The sequence below is a fragment of the Neolamprologus brichardi genome, chromosome 23, assembly GCF_056152115.1.
Source record: "Neolamprologus brichardi isolate AB-2024 chromosome 23, ASM5615211v1, whole genome shotgun sequence".
In the NCBI taxonomy this organism is placed as follows: Eukaryota; Metazoa; Chordata; class Actinopteri; order Cichliformes; family Cichlidae; genus Neolamprologus; species Neolamprologus brichardi.
This window is the reverse complement of record NC_142125.1, coordinates 26816375-26831061: the sequence shown is the minus strand read 5'-3', so window position 1 is coordinate 26831061 and position 14687 is coordinate 26816375. Positions and strand designations below refer to the sequence as shown.

The 14687-nt window shown below is 40.0% G+C and overlaps 1 protein-coding gene across 4 annotated transcripts in view; it reads left to right on the top strand.

Moving 5' to 3' along the window:
- filip1l (filamin A interacting protein 1-like) overlaps positions 1-13560 on the top strand; it is a 102584-nt gene extending 89024 nt beyond the window's left edge. For 2 of the 4 annotated variants that reach the window (XM_006792803.3, XM_087836295.1), the window contains exons 5-6: positions 1987-4822; positions 12883-13560. In XM_006792803.3, coding sequence (XP_006792866.2) covers positions 1987-4822; positions 12883-13101 — 3055 coding nt within the window. In that variant the 3' untranslated portion in view covers positions 13102-13560. Of the gene's footprint in view, positions 1-1986; positions 5242-12882 lie in introns of those variants that run through there. The other 2 variants (XM_035908604.2, XM_087836296.1) reach the window with 2 other exon arrangements.
- Positions 13561-14687: the final 1127 nt, after the last annotated feature.

Genomic DNA, 14687 nt, shown 5'->3' with positions numbered 1-14687 from the left:
CCTGTCTTTGAAGCACTTTGGGTCACCTTCTGTTGTTTAAATGTGCTATAAGCAAATAAAACACAAGACACAGAAAGGTTCAGACAATTTTCACAGTGCATGTTAGAGTTATATTTATATAAAGTATCAACCCTGGCGCTTTAGTATCGATACAATACCGATACCAGCGTTGCTATCAATAATATCAATATTTGGATTGATCTAACCACCTCTAGTGCAATGCTCTACTCTGACTATACCCAATATTAGAATGGTACATCTTTATTAGAAAATTTCAACATAATTTACTATAAATAAGTTTATTTTTTCTTGTCCATAAAAAGATTTCCTCCCATAATGCATTACAACCACACTAATAATTAGGTCTTATTATTAATCATACAGATTTATATGTACTTTATTGGGTGTTTTTCTATGTAATAGCAGCACATGGATCTAGTTACATGTGTCCCCCTAAATCCAACTGCCCTTTAGCAGCTACTGAAGAAAGAAATGACATACTGCTGCAGAAGTGACCCACCCTACTGTACCACACTTACATCATGGCCCACAACCCAAGTGTACATGTGGAATTTGTGTGTGTGTGTTTGTGTGTGTGTGTGTGTGTGTGGGGGGGGGGGGGGGGGGGGGTCTTCTGAATAAACCCTGCGGAGCTGTAATTGCTTTTGGAAGCAGGGGGAATTCCTTTAAAAGTATAAGAAAAAAAAAAGCAGGGTGGGTAGGTGGTGGTGGGTTTAGTGAGGGGGAGGAGGGTTGGTAGTAGAGGAACCCCTTAATTAAAGGATTGTTCCATGCCAGTGGGCCATCTGTGTGGAAACGCCTGGCAGAAGCACACTCAGCAGTCATAACATATTTTCTCCAGGGGCTGTAGGCACTTTGGTGATGCATGCATGTGCCAGACGCCTTGACCCTGGCTGCACACTGTACTTAAGGGACTACAGCTGCATCACATGGCACACATATTCTATAGTATAAAAATATGGGATTTCATTAGTTGTGGAAATATAAATATTACATATGCTACCCTGTCGGGTCTTATTTTTCTTAAACAGACTGCTTCTGATTTGATTTTATTTTTGTCAGTTTGTCAGCTGTGACAGACATTAAAAAAGTTTACATTCTAAAGTGTTTCTCATTTTTGCTTGAATCCTGATTTCCTGATTTGCTCTTGTGCAATGATGCAGTTATTTCCTTCTATGAGCTAACAATCAGGCCTCAGATTTAGATTATAAGTGGGTCACAGACATATTTTATTGTGCTTGCAATATGTCATGTTGTCCAGTCAGATGATCACTTTCAGAGGTCACCATTTGGCTGTGTGTCTCTTTTCTGACAGGGGACGTAGGTCTTACGCTACCCCCTCACCCACTGTGGAAACTTTCGGAAATTCACTGATTGTTAAACTTAAGACCCACTATTTAGAGTAGGAACTCAGGTTTCCAAAGCATATGAGAATTAGCTGGCACTGAGGGAACAAAAATTAACCAAAGGTATTTCAGAACGTAAAGTGATGCTTTTTTTTATTATGTGTTAAACTTTCCATGACATAAGAACTTTATTCCTCCTTAGAAATGCTGGGAAAATAATAGTGTTTATGATGTGTCAGAGCTTGGAAAGCTGGACTGTATGTGAGGGTGTAGAGTTCCTTTAGGGGTGTTCTTATATAATATTAGTGGATAAACAGGATTAGCATTTTAGATATTTAGGTTTAGGATGCTCTATTTTTACCCTCTATGGAAGACTTAAGCAGCCAAAAAATAAATAAATAATAATTGAGAAATTATCAAAAGACAACAAAATACAAAGGTAAATATTAAAAGGAAATATCAACCTATATAAGGTTTCAAAAATTAATTAACACCTATTTTTACATTTTTTTTCTATATTTTGTGCTTTTTGATTAAATGACGTACTTTTGTCAGGAAAAAAGCTAACTAATCAAATTCCTAAAAATCATGTTCCTTTTTTTCTTTCCTTTTATTACAGGTTAAAGCTGTTAATTGATCAGGAAAAGGCCTACCAAGAACGCAAAGACGAAGAAAACAACAAAAAGGTGGCAAGCCTCAAGGAGGAGCTGACAAAACTCAAGTCGTTTGCATTGATGGTTGTGGATGAACAGCAGCGTCTTACCGAGCAGCTGAATCAACAGACAGCTAAAGTTCAAGAACTGAGTGCCAGTTCTTCACAAGCCCAGGAAGAGCTGAGCTCAGCTAATGCTCGTCTGCAGGAAGAGGAGCAAAAGGTCTGTCGCTTGGAGGCTGAGCTGCGTGACCAAGCCAGTCGATACCATCAGGAACAGGAAGCCATGACTGCCAAATTAACCAGCGAGGATGCCCAAAACAGGCAGCTGCGTCAGAAGCTTTCAGCTCTCAGCAGGCAGCTTGATGAGCTGGAGGAGACCAATAAAACCCTGCGCAGGGCTGAGGAGGAACTGCAAGAGCTGAGAGACAAAATTAGCCGTGGTGAGTGTGGAAACTCTGGTCTCATGTCAGAGCTTGAAGAGTTACGAAAACGGGTACTTGAAATGGAGGGAAAGGATGAAGAGCTGATCAGAATGGAGGACCAATGCAGGGACCTCAACAAAAAACTGGAGAAAGAGGCCAGCCAAAACCGGTGCCTGAAAGCTGAAGTGGACAAACTGAATCAGAGAATCATGGACTTGGAGAAACTAGAGGATGCATTCAGTAAGAGCAAACAAGAATGCAGCTCACTGAAAAGCAACTTGGAGAAAGAGAGGTCAGTGTCAAAGGTTCTGACCAGTGAGTTGGAAGTCCTCAAAGTCAGAGTCAAAGAGTTGGAGGCTGCTGAAAGCCAGCTGGGAAAGACAGAGCTGACTATGAAGGAAGATCTCACCAAGCTAAAGACTCTCACAGTGATGCTGGTGGATGAGAGAAAGGCAATGGCAGAGAAGCTGAAGCAAATGGAGAACAAAGTCCAGAACAGCACAGGCAAACTGCAGGCTGAACAGGACAGAGTTACATCAGTTACAGAGAAGCTTATTGACGAAAGCAAGAAAGCACTGAGATCAAAGGCTGAGCTTGAGGAGAAAATCTGCGGTGTTACAAAGGAAAAGGATGACGTGAAGGCCAGGTTAAGAGCTGAGGAGGAGAAGAGTAACGATTTGGAGTCTAAAATAAGCTTGATGAAGAAAAGGTTGCAATCACTTGAGACAATAGAGAGAGAATACCTGAGAAACAAGGCTAAAGAGGAGAATATCAAAACGCCAATTGCTAACCGCTTCCAGCAAGAAGACAACAAAGTAAAAGATTTGACCCAGGAAGTCGAACGCCTCCGACGCAAGTTAAAAGACATGAAAGTGGTGGAAGGCGAATCATTAAAAACAGAGGCGTTTGAATCGCTGGAGAAAAGATTTAACAACGAGCAAGAAAAAGCTAAAGCCTTGATGGAAGAGCTGGAAGTATCTAGAAAAGAGCTTTCGAAGTACCAGCTGGTTGAAAAGAAAGAGTGCAACCAAGAGCACGTCCTTTACAAACGCCTTAAGGAAGAGGAGGCCAAGTCCAGCCATTTGACCAGAGAGGTGGCAGCTCTGAAAGAGAAGATTCATGAATACATGGGAACAGAAGAGTCCATTTGCCGCATGAAAACTGACCACTCGACACTGCAGAGAAAACTGACCCAGCAGGAAGTCAGAAACAAAGAACTGGCCAGAGAAATGGAGACACTCACTCGAGAGCTGGAAAGATACCGACGGTTCAGCAAAAGCCTTCGCCCAGGAATGAACGGCAGGCGCTTTTCAGACCTGCATGTTTCCACTAAGGAGGTTCAGACAGACCCACTTGATTTCATGTCTCCCAACTACAAGGGTATGCCACCACTGGAACGTGCAGTGGTGAACGGCAAGCTGTACGACGAGAACGAACCGGAAGAAAATGCAAATTACAGCAATGAGCTGCAGCTCACCAAATGTAGCCCCGCGATTATCAATAATGTAAATAATCTTAACAACAACCTGAAAAGAGCACGAGGCCCACTCCTTAAGAACAAAGACGCTCCTCATCAGGTCAATGGAAAAATGCAACCGCGGCAGAACGGCAGCCATGTTCAGCCTGGAGACGTTGTGCTGACCCACAGTCCTGGGCAACCTCTGCATATTAAAGTGACACCTGACCACGGACACAACACTGCAACGCTAGAGATCACCAGTCCAACCACAGAAAACACCCAGTCATTCACCAGCACTGCTGTCATACCCACAAGCGGGGGTCCACCCAAACAAAGAATTACCATCATCCAGAATGCATCTATATCCCCTAATGCAAAATCCATTTCCCCAACAGCAAAATCTAAGAGTTCCTCTGTGTCTGATGAGCCATGTTCACCAGATAGGGCCCTGTCACCTTATACTATGGCTACATACTCCAGAGCGATGACCCCAGACTCTTGTGGCTCTGTAACCCCAGACAGAGCCATGTCACCAATACAAATAGTATCAGTGATGACAGGCACCCCAGACCGCTCCTTATCCACGGAGCCAGTCGAGGTTGTTGGAGGACACGCCGTCTTCCGCGTGACCCCCGAAAGGCAGAACAGCTGGCAGGTCCAGAGGTCCCCCAGCTTGGGGCCCAACGTCATCACCACAGAGGACAACAAAATCCACATTCACTTAGGGAGCCCATTCATTCAGGGCATCAGCACTTCGTCCCAAACGCAGAGTCCATGCCACACGCCTGGACTTCCGGAACAAAGGACTCAGGTCCTTGCAAACTGCAGTTCTCCTACTGTCAAAGCCAACAGCAAAATCACAAGTAGCATCATGATTAAGCCCACCTCCACCCCAATCCAAAGGCCATCACAAATTACAGTAAGTAATGCCTACAACTGACCTGATAACCCCCAAAACCTTCCATCCCATCCTGCCCATAAGATACCTCTTATACCCCAACTCTATACCCTAAAAAAAAGTCTGATTTGCTTCATTTTTGAGCTTAAACGGTTGAATGTTTTACTTTTCATTTTTGTTGGTTTGCTTGGTTCTGTGTGATAAAGTTCAAACAACTGTGTGCCTGCATGAAAAAAATAAAGCACTAGAACTTGAATTAATCTGACATAACACAAGGTTTTAACTTAAGTGCACTTACTGTATTGTACTCAGTGGCACATTTGCCATGTAGTCAGACTATTCACACTGATGTATCGTACCAATTTTTATACTTCATACTCCACATACTGCATTATTATTAAGTTGTTTGCTTTCCTGAGAATTAAAGTGTGCAAAAAGAAGTATGTTTTAGTTTGTCATCCATGCTTGCCTATTTCATTTATTCACTAAATCCAGCATGTTTTGAATTTTTTCTTTTTAAAAATACATATAATGTGGGAATATGCCAATAGATTAAAATCAGCTCTTTGATTTGATTTGTGCTGCATGCACTGTAACGTTTTAACACTTAAAGACTTGAATCCAGTGAGTCAAAGCCAAAATGTCTGCAGATCACTTTCCGTTAGACTCAAGTGGAAGATTTTTCAGAATAAAAAACACAGTGCTTATGTTTGACCAGATGACACAAAAGCAAAGTCAAAAACCCCTCAGGGATTCTCACATGGTTGAGTTAAAATCATAAGCTGATGTCATAGTTTCTTCTTCGGGACACAGAAACCCAGTAACTGAGAAAGAAAACCACAGTTGTGTGAACTTGGGAGTTCTCTTAAATGACATAATGGAAACTCTGCTTAAAACCTTTAAACCTTAGTGCAGCGCACTGTAACGCTGCTGTGGAAGGTGAGTCTTGTACTTTTAAAAATGCAACAGCCGCAGTTGTTCTTCAGCAGTGGTTTTTCAAACATAACTGAAACAATCTTACATATTCACTGGACCATGAAAACTTTTAGCATCAATCGTGTATGCAACACTGCAAAGGGTACCTGCTAGATTACATCAGTGATTTCAAACCAGGGGTAACAGCACAAGAAAGCCTGCAGGTGTATGTGCAGAGACAATGGATTACGTGGGAAGACTGAGTGTACCTGAATAGGTATGAATAGAAGCATTAAAACTCATATGACCGTAAAGGTACAGTGCAAACAGAAACCCAAAAGCAATAAATACATCATACACAGATGAGGATTAGGTCCACTGAGAAAAAAAAATGTAGGGAGTCATGACTTTTCTTTTTCTCTGAAAAAACACAACACAAAAACTTTATATATACTTTTAATTATAGATGAATATAAAAGGGACATAAATGTGAACAAATACTTCACATATAAAGATTAATACTCTGCATCTAATTGGAGCTGTATCCTAAAGTAATGTCTTATTGTTACTAATAAGCTAACTATAACTCCTAAATGGTCAGATGAAAGCAGTGGCTAACGGTAAACATAGCTGACACTCAGATGAAACTCGCCTAAACAATGATAATTCAACTGGCTGAAAACTTACATACAACATACATTTTTATATAATTAAATGTGAAAACAAGATTAAGTTTAACCTCGATTTAAATGAATAGATCTCAATAGATGATGATGTGATGCAGGCTTGAAAAAGGTTGGGAACATTTCAATCTCACATGAGGGTCGGAGTAAAGAGAAGATGATGGAAAAGGGCAGAATGAGAAGGAGACAGAAGACCCGTGTGGCAGTCCTTATAGGCAGCATTTGAAAGAAGATGTAAAGTACAATTCTGGAAAAAAAAATAATAAAAAAAAAAAAATCTGGAAAATTATCTACTGCAAATTTAGGGTAAACTATGACGAGCAATGTTTTTTAAAATAAAAAAAAAAAAAGATTACAACAATACAAAAACTTTACATTAATAATAACAGTCTAAGTTGTCCAACATAGTGCAAAAAATATAGTAATATAATCATAACTTATACATATTAAAACTGTTTTAATATTCTCTTAAGTAGTAAAGAAAAAAATTAAAAAAAAAAAAAGACCACAGTATGTCTAGGTTATCTGAGGTAGTCCTGTGCTTAGCAGTTGGTATAGTTGTCCTTACCAGGAGGTAAACTTTTCTCAGACTTAATCTGGGACTGTAAGAGAAACAACAGTTTTTAGACACAAACAATTGCATTATCTTACTAAGTTAACATCTGCCTATATATGTTACAAATGGGCAGGACTGAAAATATAGCTCTAACTGCTAGCCGCTACTCGCTGATCCTCACAGCTAATGTGGCTATTGGGCAACTGCTAATAGTTAAACAGGTAATAGTTAAACAGGTAATGCTAACATGCCATTGAACAGGTTAACATTTAGGATAATTGTTAAATACTTCAACATCGTTGAACAAAATTACTTATAAAGAGCCAGATTAACTAAACGGGGTAACTAGCTTGTTAGTGCAAAGTGTCTTTAGTTTTAGTTTTATAAAAGTTGTGCTGTGTTCAAAATACAGGCGCAGGTATTTAATTTCAATATGAAGCACAACAAAAAATAAAATAAAAAATAAAAGACATCCTTTTTGTCAGCATTCAATATCGGCACAATTAGCGGTAAATTACGGATCACAAACATCGGTGAATCCGAGTCCAATTTAAATATTCTCCTTCTTATACTTTGTCTGTCACAAAAATCTGTGAGTTTACACCTCATACCTTCTCATGCTGCTCTTGTTGGAAATACCAACACAGCACTTGTTTTTTTGTTTTTGGTTTTTTACCTAAAACCCAGTTTGCACTGGTTCAGTGTTTTCATAAATCTGGCCCAAAAATGTTCAGTGAACAAAAACTACTGTAGCTGCTCCTGAGTCGAGGCCCTTTGTTGTGCCTACCTGTATGCAGCGGTGCTGTATGAAGTTGGGTGTGAACTGTAGGAGGTGAAGACAGCACTGCTGCTCACTACTCTGAGAGGAAGATGCACCCACCTCTAAGCACTGGGACCAGAGGGCACTGCACTAAAAGTGGATGATGTTCATCCAAACATGCGGCGTGACAAAGAAAATCCTAAAACTTGTGGTGGAAATAGAGGGGAAAAAAACTGCCTTTATTTCCCAATGTTATGAGCATAGCAACTGAATAATGCACTCCAGGAAACATACTGTAAACATCACAAAACCCCTTCAGAAAACCTGATACTGTGTTTGGGTCACAGGAACACAAACGTATTCGTTGAAAGTTCTTTTTACCGAGCGTGCCTTTGACTGGGTAGAAAACCAAAACGTTTATTTTCTTTTCTCCCATGAATCACGTCCTTTGAGATGAGTCATCTGTATAGCCTACAAATGTTTTCTATGTATATGAATTCTTCCACATGGACTGAAAATGTTACCTCGTACGTGCGTTTCACTTCACGTTAAATCTGTACCAAAGGTCAGAACTGGATGGTCGGGGAGGGGAGGTTGATTGAAAGGCAAGAATGAAAGGATGCAAGAGGAAAAGGTAATTAATTTCATGTCTTAAGGAAAAGATAATGAACGCCTCAGATGGGCTTTCCTCATCGCAGTGGCATTTTATGCATGCGATGAGGAAATACGATTGGCTTGTTTAAAATCAAACACACACAAATAATCTTAATTATTTTACTCTGTATTTCCAGCTGGATCAAAGCCACCAGATCCATACTTTAATTGTTAGGTGATTCACACCTTTGTTAACAAGTAGGGCAACAAATTAAGTGTTGTAAGGGGTAGAAAGACAAATTTGAGCAACTTCATTGCTTTTCTTTCCATCCCTGAGCCTTCCTCTTTACCCAAAGTCTTACATTTTACCAATAACCATTAAAAACTAATACACTTTAATGAATTACAAACTCATACTTTCATGGAGCGAGGCAAGTACTGCAGGAAAACTGTTGAACCTGACCCAAAGGCAGACGAGCCGGTGTGGCAACGAGGCGATGATTAAATCAAGCATTAAATCCAATGAGTGAGAAGGAGCACAGCTGTGGAAACCAGATCCAAAGCTCGCCTGGGTGTGATGAAACGATGCAGGGGCTAAACAAGATGCTATTCATTAGACCTCTCCTTGAGAAAAGCATCCAGCAGCTGGGATTACTGTCTGCGACCTTAATTACCCCCTGACTCACTTTAAACTTATTCGATTCATAAAACTCATCTGGTTCAGCCAAGGAAGACAGATCTGTGCACGGTATCCCAGCCAGACTGGGAGAATGAGTATCATGTGACACACTGGAAGGCTATTTCATTTAAAAGCCTGCAGCAATGCTCCCTTCTGCTGGGTGAGAGCGAAGCTGTAATCACACTAAGCTCACAATGATACTACTGATTAAGAGCAGAGTTGTTCAGGGGTGAAAGAAAACATCAAAAATGCCAGACATCCTGATGTGACTTTTGAACAATCAGCTACTGATATCAATCAGCCAGGGACAGGAAAATTGAACGATTACCATGGCGCGAACAAAGAGAGCAGATCTCTGTGCTTTAGCCCACCTTGACCCTTAATAAACAGCAGTACTGGGGTTTTGTCTAAACAAAAGGCTTCGTGAGTGTGAGAGTGCAGACATTGTGAAAGCAAGCCTCTCTCCCACCGCAACGCAAGCACCAAAACAAACCTTGTGTTTGGTTGCCACAGAAACAGCTGTGCCGGTGCAGAGTGTGGGGCAGAGGAGGAAGTACTCAGCTGAACTCCTGCTGTACCGCTGATATATGAGAGGACAAAGCCGCACATTAAGGTCTCTCTCCAAGTAAAATCAACAGCACTCCCATGACGTGGGTCAGATTTTCTGGACCATTAGCTCTGCTGAAGCATGAGGCCCTACTTATTCTGAAATTTATACCCCGTATGAATATTTAAGGCTGCAGTTCACTGAATATTTCTTAATTCTCTAAACCTCACGAGCGCTTCTCCTAAGTCACAGCAAGAGGTTTGGAGCTCGGCAGGGAATAATATCGGTGAAGTGATGAAACTCGTGGAAATACTGAAAACTTTCACTGGGCTGGAGAAAAGGATACCAGATCGATGACACTTTCATACAAAGAGACGGTTTCGGTTTTTATTTCTGACTCCAGTGAACTCCAGATAAAAAAAGTTAAGAGGCCTGGACTGAAAAGGGCTTTTTAAACTTTTTTTTTTGCTAGAGATATCTCAAAATGCTTTCCTAATATCAATTCTGTTTTAGGGATGTTTGATGTAAAGTACAGACATTTTTTGCAGTACCAATCAGCTTTTGAAAAATGAGGAAAATGTGTAAAAGTCCTGAAGCATCTCTCATTTCTTAATATTTTACTAAGAAAATGGGAAATACGTGCAGTGGTTTATTTAAATGAGCCAGTACACATGGAAATACAGTATATGAGGCAAAAATGAGCTTTTTAGAATTCTAACAAGCCTGAAAGTCAATATTTGTCGTTATTTAACCCCCTTTATTCTTCAGCCCAGTCTGAACTCTCTTAGGCAGCTTTCTTGTCATTTGTTTAAGTAGTCTTCATGAATAGTTCTCCAGGCTTCTTGAAGGACATTCAAAGATCTTCTTTGGATGTTTGTTCTGTTCTCTGTCAACACGATGCCACACTGCTTCGATAATGTTGATGTCCGGGCCCTGGGGAGGCTAATACCCAGCCTTTTCGCCCTGTTTCCCTTCCTTAAGAATGGCGTCTTAATAGACACTTTCACTGATACTATTTCCTGGCTAATAGCTCTTTGGGAATCCACTCGTTGGTGCAAAGATAGTATTCTATGTCTGTCAAACATGATCATAGATCAACATTTAAGTGGCTTAACAAAAAAAAAAAAAAAAAGCATTTGTCTGAAAATGGGTGCAAGAACTGTATGGCGTTATTTTTGTGCTACGATTCTGAGCGCACGTAAAAAAAAAGTTAGGGTAAAAGGGTAACAGGCATCTCCGAAAACGTCAGAGCACTTATGCAAATATGTGACGTCTTGATGAACCGAGCAGATATTTGAAGTTTACACAGAATCATTCTGGCATGAAAATATCTTAAAAGTTAATTTTGTGACCCAGACAGAGTAATATTTCAAACTCCGCCACTCTGTGTTCCTTCGCCGCTGCCTGTTTGAGTTTTGGACGAAATGGATTCTGGGATATTACATTTTGTCATTTCAAGCTGATTGGAGACCAGAACAGCCAATCAGATTTTTTTGCATCCAAGTCTGTGATTGGCTAGTTTTGTGGCACAAATATAACGGTGTACAGAAAGAGTTGAGCGCACACAGGCAGAAATGTTGAGAGGGCAAGCAACACATTGCGAGCGAGCGCAAATGCAAAAACTGAGCGAGAGGGGCTGCTATTGTGTGTGTGTGGATAATAGCAAACACTGAAATACATTTTTTGCACGCAGGAATGAATTTTGTTCACTCAAATTCAGCTTTTCTTCGCTCAAAATAAATTTCTCCTCAAAATACAGCACTTGCACCTGCAAACTTTTTTTTACGTGCGCTCAAATTTTTTTTACGTGCGCTCAGAATAGTGGCACAAAAATAATGCCATAGAACTGGACTTAAAATGAATACAAACAAAGCAGAAAGAAAAACTTTGAAAGACTCTGAAACCCATTCAGAAAGCCTGGAGAGCCATACAACCAAGTCTGGCTCCTTGGAGACAAAATACAAAGAAATGAGGGCTGGCTCGAGACTTTTGCACAGTACTGTGTGTGCCATTTTTGTTTGTTGATTTATTTTAAAGAAGATAACCACTTGCTGACTATCGCCACATAGGGATTCAGTCACTGTTTAATGGATAAGAGGATCGCACCAAGATCTTCTTATGCTGTCCTGAGCTGAGTGTTTACAAAAAGAACATCATGCAGCATCAAATAAGACTTGAAACTAGCAATTCAGGTGGAAAATGCATACTAAAGTGACCCAAGTGAGGCGTTGGGTCTCCTTGTCTCTACAGTCAGACCTTCTGCCACCAGAGGAGTCTCCCCCTGCTGGACATTAGAAGCAATGCAGATTTAAAGCACTGGCTTAATCCATCTTTCTTATTCAGTCTACTGAGCATAAAAACTACACATTTAAGCAAGTGCATTAGATGACAGCAGTGTTTATCTAAATCAGTGTATCCGTTTCTTGAAATGCCAAATACTAAATAAACATGCTACAAATACATTTACAGAGTATGCCATCTGTGGCTGAGGTTCCTCATAACTGTGGAAACATCTTATCACTGTACTGTAAACAGGACATAGTTTCTACTGTGCAAGGACCGATCCAAAAGTGATGCACCCCAGTGTGCTGCCCTGCTGCTCTGCATGTAAACATGCTCATTAAAAGTGATTGCACAGTAAGTGGAGCAGCAAGTTGTTTAAGAAAACGCGAAATGCGATGTGTCTCATGAGATGCCCTCGTATGAGGACTGTGATATAAAAGCACTGGTTTCTAAGCACAAGTTACACTGTTGGTATCATTACCAGGATGAAGTGGAACTATATCGGGGCCATTAGCAGTTTGCAGAAAAGGTTGTTTTTTTTTTTCATTTAATCATCAAATCATTCTCAAAATACCTGTTACCATTTATTTGATTAACTGCTGGACTTAACAGCTTTCACCATACTTGTAGTTTTCTTCAGAAGAAGCACTGATGTGTATTAAAGTTTGCACAAAACTGTCTAAATGTATCATTAAACATATTGTGATATTGCTGAAAGGATGTTTAATGCATTTTAAAAATAGTAGAAACCTTTTCCTTTACTGAAAATTGCTCTATTTCATGTCAAGTTACCATATTTTTAAGCTACAAGCACAAAATACTGCAGTCATGCAGCAAATGTTTGGCAGTGTGTCCATAAAATGTGATGTGATATCCTCTAGTGGTCATTATGAGTATTACAGTCGGTCTTTGCTGAGCTCATGGGCACAGTTCAGCCAGAAAAGAAGTAAAGCCTTCAAACACACCTCTTTTTCATGCAGTCATCTACTGTATTCACTTCTTTCCTCATTGTTGTTGCTATAAGTCATAATGGAGACTTTAAAAATCTGTCGTTGTTCCCTCAGCAGATACCTCTAGAAGCATTCCGACGTCCAGGACCGACAAGAATCCCCAAACCGAAGGGCTTCTGCTCCCAGAAAGGGACAAACAGCACAGCAGGAAACCTGGGACCGCAGTGCAAGAGTCAGCCGCCACGGACTCACGTACCTGGTGGGAAAGAGCAGGCCTCACACACAGCTGCATCGCACAACAACAACCCAAATCTAGCAAACCGGAGACTGTGAAATCAATCATTTCTCTTCAGGAGGAAAGCTTTCAGTATGTCGACGCCAAAAACATACCCGTAGTTAGCTGATATATTAAACAGGATAACAATCATTTTAAACTGATGAAGACTTTAAGAGAAGATCCATCACGACCCATGATTCATCTGTGGTGCTGTAAAGACTGCAAAACTGCAACTGTTCAGCGTTGCACTGCAAAAACTAACAAGTCACAGGAAGTACATTAAATGTGGATTCATTTAATTATTCACTGATTACAAACCAGTAAGTAACTTTTTCTGTCAGATTTATGTGGGGAAGCCACTGTGAGAATTTTAAAAAAAGAAGCGTAACATTAGATCAGCAAGCGTGTTATATGTTGTTTAATTAAATATTTATTTGTATTGTGACTATTTTGGTTCCTCTTTGCTTACTTTTTATCTGTTGTCGGATACAGATGATGAAACAGCCTTTTATTCATTTCGCAGGATAGAACATGTTTGTATTTTTTAAGTGACAATAATGTACATACTGTAGGTATATAACTGTTGTAATGCAGCTCATTCATAGTGATTATGTGTAAATTGTGACATTTGTGGGGGTTTTTTGGTTATCAATAAAAATCTTTTTATACCTTGAACTCGAGAAATGTTTCCTATGTGACTAAAAAGAAAATCTTATCGACTGAGAGAATAAGGAGAAACTGACAAAGCCAGTAAACATTATAGTGCGATAAGGCCAGATCATATGGATACTTAATAAAAGCTAGCTTAGAAAAAGAAATAGAATGTTGCCTTACTATGGTCATTTTAACTCATACCTTCAGTACATCCATTGTGCAGCAGGAGCAACAGTTTTTCCAAGCAGGGTTACTGCATACACCATATAGATATTTCACTACAAGACGAGAGTGGACCAGAGAAGATTGTAACACACATACATACGTCAAAATTTAAAAATCTAGAGAAATGATGTGGAAGATTTTCAGGAAATAGCAATTTTGTATTATTAATTGGTCGACGTTCAGCAGCTCGCACAATGCGGGGCTTACGTTTAATTAATTGTGACGCAGTACAGAAAAGGTGGCAAAAGATGCAGACTGAACACTGGCTGCATACAAAAACAGCCAAGCAAGGACACAAGAAAGAACAGCCAGACTTTGCAGTATTGTCAATGAGAGCACGACTGATATAGAATTTTTAAGACCGATACTGGTACCGATATTAGGTGATATTACAAATCTGATACATTGATCGACATTTTTTTTCCATTCAAACACACAAATCATAACCAGATTTGTCTAACATTTCCTATGAGTAATTATTTCAGTGGTTACTAAGATAATATAATAACACTGCTTAAATATCGACTCCCTTACTGTCTGCTCGGATTGGCTGGTTGTTGTTTGAAGCATTCAAAACACGTGTTGCAAACAGGAAAGTTGCAGAATGCTCTATGAACGTGTGTTTGAATAAGTAAATAAGTGCTCAAACAGAGTAGAAAAGCGCTCCACAAGTAGTGGTCCATTTTCCATAAATGAAGACAATATAATGGCAGGTCGCTAATATCAGCCGCTGTTTCCGTTGTTTGTTATCTTACCTGTTGTC